General features: G+C 41.3%; 3 protein-coding genes across 3 annotated transcripts in view; 2 read left to right on the forward strand and 1 right to left on the reverse strand.

Moving 5' to 3' along the window:
- LOC118279691 (chorion class B protein Ld34-like) overlaps positions 1-1514 on the forward strand; it is a 1524-nt gene extending 10 nt beyond the window's left edge. The window contains exons 1-2 of the mRNA XM_035599394.2: positions 1-199; positions 879-1514. The exon at positions 1-199 is cut by the window's left edge and continues 10 nt beyond it. Coding sequence (XP_035455287.2) covers positions 44-199; positions 879-1445 — 723 coding nt within the window. The 5' untranslated portion in view covers positions 1-43 and the 3' untranslated portion in view covers positions 1446-1514. The remainder of the gene's footprint in view (positions 200-878) is intronic.
- Positions 1515-1986: 472 nt separating this feature from the next.
- Positions 1987-8901, reverse strand: part of LOC118279707 (chorion class A protein Ld19-like) — a 40727-nt gene continuing 33812 nt past the window's right edge. Inside the window, exons 4-5 of the mRNA XM_050702539.1 lie at positions 8328-8441; positions 1987-2320 (exon numbers count right to left, since the gene is read on the reverse strand). Of these exons, the coding sequence (XP_050558496.1) occupies positions 2002-2320; positions 8328-8441 (433 nt within the window). The 3' untranslated portion in view covers positions 1987-2001. The remainder of the gene's footprint in view (positions 2321-8327; positions 8442-8901) is intronic.
- On the forward strand, positions 3058-5069 carry LOC118279690 (chorion class B protein Ld34-like). The gene is made up of 3 exons (XM_035599391.2): positions 3058-3193; positions 3549-3923; positions 4398-5069. The coding sequence occupies exons 1-3, from the start codon at positions 3143-3145 to the stop codon at positions 4989-4991; spliced, it is 1020 nt and encodes a 339-aa protein (XP_035455284.2). The 5' UTR covers positions 3058-3142; the 3' UTR covers positions 4992-5069.

The raw sequence follows: 8901 nt of genomic DNA on the forward strand, positions 1-8901 counted from the left end.
GCAATGGTGATTGCAAAAACATTGCAAAAAGCGTTCTATTACGATGGGTGAAGGTTGGAAAATAGTTCTGATAACACAGGTATATAAAGTCTTTTGCAGGTGCACAGAATATCATTCGGGATTATACATTGAAAGCAAACGAAATACAATGTCTACCAAAACTATCCTCTTTGTCTGCGCCAACGCTCTCTTCCTTCAGGTCAGTTTAACCTTTATCAAGTTATTTAAGACCAGTTTTTAACTTCTAATTAACCTTAGAACTCTTGTCAAGTCTTAGAACCCTTTTCGCTCCTAAAGGATTCTAATCTTTAATATGGACGCCATTCATAGCATGCATGCATAGCACACATCCTTATATCCTTCCATATAAAAAACATAGCTTAGCTGAGTCCGTTTTCATCAGTTCTAAGCTATGTGTACCAATGAATATGATTGGTGGAAGACAAACGTATCCACAGCAACGTATCATAGCACATTTCTGGTAGAAAAGCATAATTTTATACTGTCATTTTGATACTCTATTACTATCGACTGGTTACATTTATTATATTATAGTAAAGTTGTTAATTGTAAACAATTTGATTAATTCACTTATCTAACTATTGTTACCAAGTTACTAATGTAATGTGTCATCAATAGTTATGTAACAAATAATCATGTTTACAATTTTATACTGTCATTTTGATACTCTATTACCATCGACTGGTTACATTTATTATATTATAGTAAAGTTGTTAATTGTAAACAATTTGATTAATTCACTTATCTAACTATTGTTACCAAGTTACTAATGTAATGTGTCATCAATAGTTATGTAACAAATAATCATGTTTACAACATTTCGCAACTTTTTAATGCAACTGTCATATTTGTTACAGAGTGCATTCAGTCAGTGCCTCGGTCGTGCAGCTATCGCTGCCCCTGCCTTACCCTGCCCTGCTGTTGTTGCACCGAGCTGTGCTGGTAACGGTGTGATTGCTAATGGATGGATCGGTAACGGTCTGATCGGTACCGAATGGATCGGAAACGGTCTGATCGGCAATGGATTGGAAATCGTCCCCACCAGTGGCGGTGGACTGGCTGTGAGCAGCAGCTCTAGCATCGCTCCCAGCGGGCTCTCCCTAGCGTCTGAGAATGTGTTTGAGGGTGCTCTGTCCGTGGCTGGTGAGCTGCCGTTCGTGAGTGCTGTGGCTCTGGAGGGCGCGCTGCCCAGTGCTGGTGCTGGCGCCGTCAGCTACAGCTGCGGTAACGGTGTCACTGCTATCGAGAGCATCGCTCCTTCTGCTGCTGCTGCTATTGCTCCTGCGGTAGCAGCTGCAGCTCCTGCTGCTGCTTATGGCGCTGCAGCACGCTATGGTCTCGGTGGCTATGGACTGGGTGCTGCTGGTTTCGCTCCAAACCTTGTGTACCCTGGTATCGTTGGTCGGGAGTGTGGATGTGCTTAAGTTCCATATAAAATATAAATGGTGATTTGGAAATAAAATTTTAATGCAATAATTTTGAATATAATTTCGTTCCCCGAATTGTTATTTCATAGCTAGATTCGATTAAATGCAATTCAATCGGCGTATCCTAAAAAACCGTAAAAAATATTTATTTAATTCATTTGATTGAATTTTTCACTACTGACTTTTGCCGATATAAGATACCCTTGGTAGATTTGTTTGTACCATACTGGTAACATCAATTTCCGTCAATGAATTGATCCTTAGAAATAACGATCAAATTCGACAGAAATCTAAATTTCATTAAGGATGCACTTAATTTATGAATATATTAAGCAGTAACATGTATGTATCATGATCCATCTTCGGCCACATCTTTACTTCGTCGTTTTGGCAGTAAGCGGGTTGGTGGCCAAACGCAGACTTATCAACGTTAAAAAAAACATCCCACATGAAAATAATCATAATAAAAGGATATTGGTAGTAGATATGTAAATAAAACGTTGAAATTTGTTTAAAACAGTAATTTATTTAAAATATTTTACTTCTAACTCCTTTAGTAATAGAAAGGAGACCCACAACCGCAAGCGCATTGTCCATTAATGGATACAGCACCAGCGGCTGGTATGGCTCCTCCGAAGCTCACAGCGCCCATGATGGGGACCTGACCAGCGACGGCGGTAGTACCAGCGACTGGCAGCTCACCAGCGACCGCCACGTTGCCTTCACCAGCACCGCCGTAAGGAGCAGCTCCAGGGTAGGCCAGACCATCGTAAGCTAAAGGAGAAGCCAGACCGAAGGGAGCAGCAATGCCAGGGGCAATAAGTTCACGAGCAGCAAGGCCGGGAGCAATGAGACCGTTAGCAGCAAGGCCAGGAGCAGCCCAGCCAAGAGGACCAGCCAGACCACGAGCGGCCAGACCGAAGGGAGCTTCAACAACAGCTGCGGGGCTGGTGCACTGACTGAACACATGCTGGAATAAAACAATATTACGGTTAAATTATGGTCGAAAGAATAAAAACTATTTATTTTAGATCAACTTAAATCTTTAAGTGTGTCAGAGTCATGCTTCGGCACGAATGGGCCCGCTCGACCGGAGTGATACCACGGCCTCACAGAAAACCGACGTAAAACAACTTGCGTTGTGTTTCGTTGTGTGAGTGAGGTTACCGGAGGCCCAATTACCCTCTTCCCAATCTTCCTAATCCCCGATTCTCCAACAACCCTTAAATTCCTAACCCCCAAAAGGCCGGCAACGCACTTGTAACGCCTCTGGTGTTTTAAGTGTCCATGGGCGGCGGTGATTGCTTACCATCAGGTGATACGCATGCTCGTTCCATAAAAAAAAAATATATAGATCTTTACCTGGACCAAGCAAGCTTGGATGCAGAGGAACACAAAAGCGAAGGTAGACATGTTTGATGTATCGAAGCTTGGAATCGAATGGTTTTGCTCGAAACTCCGTTAACTTATATATGAAACTGATAATACTTTATCAGTTTGATTAAAACATTCTGTACACACAATTTTATTTAGTTACAAAATTTTAGGCTTATCGTTTTGTCGAAATATTTTGTGCCTATAACATATTTATTTCTTGGAAAATTGCTTAGTACAAGGATATAAATAGGTTGGAGAATGTCAAAGGGTATCATTCAATTGTAATAATTAGTTACTATTAGTTCTTTCCTTACAAAATGGCAGCTAAAGTTATTGCCCTTTTCTGTGTTCAAGCTCTACTCATTCAGGTATTTAATTTTGTTATTCTTTTGAGTTACTGCCTCGTTGGTCGAGTGGTCGCAAGTGCGACTGCCTGACAAGGGGTCTCGGGTTTGATACCCGGGTCAGGCAAAGTATTGCAGGGCTTTTTTCGGTTATTCGAAAATTTCTCTGGAATTGTGCCCGATATATGGCAATAGGCTCACCACCTATTACATGGAACTTACAACATAAATTGTGAAATGTGGGTGTACATTGGCATTATGTGCCATAATGTGCACCTCTGCCTACCCCTTCGGGGATTAAAGGCGTGACGTTATATATGTACGTTATGTATTTAAGACGTACCTAATATTTTATACAGTTTTATTTTTTTATTGACAGTCTGCATTCAGCCAATGCCTAAGCCGAACAGCAGTTGATGCATCAGGCATTCCATACAACACTGGCTTTGGATACGATGGATTCTCCAGCTTCAATGGTGGATATCCAGGATGGGGTGGCCGAGGATTGATGAACGAAGGATTCTACTCTCCAGCAATGGAATTCACTGCTACCAGTGGTGGTGCCTTACCAGTTACCAGTTCTTCGTCAATGGCTCCTGTCGGGATCTCAATAGTTTCTGATAATGCGTTTGAAGGAGCTCTCTCTGTAGCTGGTCAGCTGCCTTTCGTAGGAACAACTGCTATGGAAGGTGTACTGCCGACCAGTGGGGCTGGAGCTATCAACCATGGTTGCGGTAACGGAGTTAATGCTATGGTGAGTTTAATGACCTCTGTTTAAGCTGATAATAATTTTTATTGGTTATCATAATTTTGGTATAACTTTCGTGAGACATAGTAAATTAATTATTATGTTATTGGCTTACTCATTTAACTGTTTGATGAGGAACTCTCAGGCTCATATTCGTGAGCAGCATTCCATGACACACGACGCGGCAGCGTCATGCTGCTCCGTTGCTGCTATGCAGTAGCAGCGCAACAATCGCCGTGTCGTGTGTTGCTCATGAATATAACCCTCTAGCATGGCTTGAAACTAGTCGAATTTCTCGTCATAACATAGCTCACCCCTGTTACATGGGACTTATAACACAAATGGTGAAAAGTGGGTGTACACTGTATAGCGGCATTACGTGCCGTAACGTACGCCTCTGTCTACCTCTTCGTAGATAAAAGGCGTGACGTTGCATGCAGTGCAATATAAATTAAACTAAATATATATTTTTAATTGCAGTCTGCTCTCAGCGCGACCTCAAGTCCCGCTTCAGTAGTGACTGACGCATACCCTGGGGCTCTCGCATACGATGGACTGTATACCAACCGCATCGCCCCTGGATTCGGATCACCAGCTCTTGCATACAACGAAGCAATCTTACCAGGTCGAGTTTACAACGGTGTTGGTTACAATTCTGCTGTAGATACCATGTACAGTCCAGCTGTAGATGCTTTCGGATACCCATCTGCTGGTGACGCTCTTGAATTCACCCCAACCAGTGGTGGGGCGCTACCAGTTTCTAGTGCATCTGCGATCCCTCCCACTGGCATCGCAGTAGCTTCGGACAATGCCTACGAGGGTGCTCTGGAAGTGATTGGAGAGCTGCCGTTCGTGGGTACTGTCGCTATGGAAGGAGTGGTGCCCTCTGCCGGTGCTGGTGCCGTCAACCATGCCTGCGGTAATGGCAGGACCGCCATGGCCAGTGGCTCTGCTGCCTATGCCCCGGGTGCTGCCTATGCCCCGGCTGCAGTGTCTCCATTTACTGCTTACGGCCCTGCTCCTGGTTTCGCTCCTGGTTTCTCATACCCTGGTAGATTTGGATGTGGTTTGTAAGAGCCCACTCCAAAATGTTATTATGTTTTTAAAATTTGAGTTTTATATGTGTGTAATAAATTGGTTTTTTAAATATTATTTTTGATTTTTTCTTTCCTGTGTCGTTTCCTTGACAAGGTTGATGTAAGTAATTCTTTTTGGGTGAAGATTGTCAGATTTTAAGAAGCTTTAATGAAATATATGATATCTAACTTTCACACTCAGAGTCATATTTTAATGGTTGCTTAATCCAGTCCTTAGCAATTGTTTTCGATACAAAATCGTTACTAAAGAATAGTTTAAGTAATCATTAAATGTCTCTGAGTGCGGCAGTAAGTCCATAACCATCTTCATAATTAAGCAGCCTTCTGTAGTCTGCTGCACTTGGACAGCGCACTGAGGGAAAACAAGTGAAATAACTGAGTTCTTGTAGGCACAATGATATTTACTGATCACTGTTCAATTTCAAACTAAATAACACAAACGAAACGGATATAGTTAATCGACGGAGAATTTTGACTTTGACTGCACGGTTAGCGCGGTGGCTGGGTAACTGGCTGCTGTGCAACGTGTAGCGGGTTCGATTTTTGCACGGAACAACTCATTATGTGATCCACAAATTGATGTTTCGGGTTGGGGTGTCATGTGTATGTGAAATTACATGTTTGTAAAGGCACCCATGTCACAGGAGAAAATACTAGTATGTAGTAAGGCAACGTATTTAAAATAATCTTAACTTCACGGATTTACTTAATGACGTCATCTAACAACGCCATCTAGTTCAGTTCAGTAGAACTTCTTAACTACGAACAAACCTTCTCTAATGTAAATTTCCACATAAAGGTTGATTGATTATTAGACTATTAAAACCGCGATTTTCATAATGATGTTCTAACAACGCAATCTAGTAGTTCAGTAGAAGAAATTACCTTCTGGTAATGTAATTTCTACATTTGATAGATGAGTAAGAGTTTGCTTTTAAAAGGCTTTAATTTATATCAGAAAACACTTGTACTACAATCTCTGTCCAATCTACAGTCGCATAATTGACTCTGATGGCTAGAAAAGTAGGAGTGAGACACATTATTTGAATTTGCATAAAAATAAGTTTAAAGATTGGTATAAGATACAAGACTGTCTCGTTGGTCGAGTGGTCTTAAGTGCGACTGTCAGGCAAGGGAAGTGAAAATTGGGTGTACATTGTACAATCGCATTACGTGTCATAATGTCCATCTATCTACCCCTTCGGAGATAAGAGGCATGACGGTACGACGATACGACAAGATACGGGTTTCACATCACACATCGTCAGCCTAATAAGAGAGTGCCAAAATGGCGAAGAATTGTTATTGTTGGGTTAATATATTTATTTATTTATTTTACACTTTTTGCACATGTGTACAAAGGTGGGCTTAATGCCGTAGGCATTTTCTACCAGCCAAACCTTTAGGTGATGCAGTGAAAAACCAGTGGTAGGTGCATGGAGCAAGTAAATACAAAAAAAACTCAGGTGGAAAAATAGAATATAACTACTTACACAAATATATACCAATATATATTTAAATAACATGGAAAAATAATAAACCTACATAATAACATTACATATACTATTTACATATAATATATACATATAATACATACTAATTATAGTAATGATCATAATGAAGACTCTGACAACCTCCTCAAAAGAAGCTCCCGAACTCTCCGCTTGAACGTCAAGCGAGTAGACAGCATCCTGACATCGGTGGGGAGCGCGTTCCACATATAATATAAATGTACTTCTAACTCCTATATGCAAGGCTCAGTATTGTGTAATGTCATTAACAGCGATTACATTCGAAACATTCCATTAATCCGTCGTGTGCCAGAACACAGATCTACGCTAGACATTAGGTAATTCTATTGTTGTCTACTATACTACTACTGTGTACTAGAGCCATTTCAAAGTTTTGCTATCTCCACGTTATTATTTTTGAGTGGGGAAAATCATCCATTACCTCCTTTCACCTCGGATGAGTCGAGATCATACTGTTACTGACTAAAAACCACCTCGTTTCAACAGCTGCTTGGACGCGGAGCCCCCGTGACCCGCTAGGTCGTCCACAGGTTATCTTTCACGCTTGAAAGACGGGTCGGTTATAGTTCATTCTTATACTAAGCTGGTAACCCGCCATAACAAACTAAGCATTTACATATATTTTTATGCTATGACCTAAGATGAAAGATTGTTTAAGGCATTGTGTGAAGGGAAAAACAGTCATATGAAAAGACATGTAAACTTTATAATTCAATATATTTCCCATTCTGTATGTTTATTTGTTTAAATGAGGTAGGGGAATCCGAAACCACAAGCTTGTGATGTAAAAACAAAAAGGTAGATTGCTAATGTCATTTAACGGGTGTCCCAACAAGAACGCAAGATTTAAATTTGGCGCCATTCGAAGTATCATTGTTTGACATTTGAACAAGTGTTATTTTTTGTTAGTATAAGGTACGAGGTTAGTAAAAATGGAGCGCTACACGATTAAAAATGAGCCAGGTCAAGCGCAAACAGTCAATCATGGTGTTCGGTATCGTAAAATGATAACCAGTCTTTTCGTACCTCGAATTGAAGAAATGGATTTGGAAGGCATGTGGTTTCAACAAGATAGCGCCACATGTCATACAACCAGAGAAACAATTGAATTGTTGCATCAGTCATGTCCCGGTCGTGTTATTTTACGTTTTGGAGACCAGAATTAGCCGCCTAGATCGTGTGATTTATCACCATTAGACTTTTTCTTTGGGGTTTCTTAAAGTCGATGGTTTATGCGAATAAGCCGACGACGACTCAAGCCTTAAAAAGGAAATTGGACGTTGTATTAATGAAATACCGCAGCATTTATGCAAAACGGTCATTGAAAATTTCATTGAAAGATCGCGTATGTGTCAGCAAACCAGCGGCAGCCATCTGCCCGATGTAATGTTCCATAGATAACCTCATACTCTCTACTTTACGAAATTATAAAGATATCACGATATTTTTAAAAATATCTGCGTTTTATTTAAAATTTAAATCTTGCGTTCTTGTTGGGACACCCTTTATTTAAACACTCGATCAAAAAATCTATAGTTTAGTAGTAAATGGGAGTGTTGCAGCCGCAAGAGCACTGTCCAGTGATGGAGACGGAGCCAGCAGCAGCCACAGGTCCTCCGAAGCTCACAGCGCCCATGATGGGGACCTGACCAGCGACGGCGGTAGTACCAGCGACTGGCAGCTCACCAGCGACCGCCACGTTGCCTTCACCAGCACCGCCGTAAGGAGCAGCTCCAGGGTAGGCCAGACCATCGTAAGCTAAAGGAGAAGCCAGACCGAAGGGAGCAGCAATGCCAGGGGCAATAAGTTCACGAGCAGCAAGGCCGGGAGCAATGAGACCGTTAGCAGCAAGGCCAGGAGCAGCCCAGCCAAGAGGACCAGCCAGACCACGAGCGGCCAGACCGAAGGGAGCTTCAACAACAGCTGCGGGGCTGGTGCACTGGGTGAACACATGCTGGAATAGAACAATCATTGTTAGCATGTTTAGAATTGGAAACTAAGAGTATATTTAAAAGATAGATCAAAAATATGGTATTAAACAACTTGCAATATTTTCTTACCTGGACCAAGCAAGCTTGGATGCAGAGGAACACAAAAGCGAAGGTAGACATGTTTGATGTTCGTTTGTGTTCAACGAGGAGCTGAAGACTGAATGATGAACTGGACACCACGACACATTTTATACCCAGCCTCTGTTTGACATGAATTATAATTTCAAAATTTTGGAAACGTGACTGAATTGTGTCAATAAAACATTTAAACATTTCTTTATTAGTAAACACAATAGGCTTATCGTTCTTACACAAGCAATTAATTAATTTCGTATGAAGTTTTTATATTAATAGTTGTAGAACT

This window comes from Spodoptera frugiperda, chromosome 22 (genome assembly GCF_023101765.2).
Source record: "Spodoptera frugiperda isolate SF20-4 chromosome 22, AGI-APGP_CSIRO_Sfru_2.0, whole genome shotgun sequence".
NCBI lineage: Eukaryota > Metazoa > Arthropoda > Insecta > Lepidoptera > Noctuidae > Spodoptera > Spodoptera frugiperda.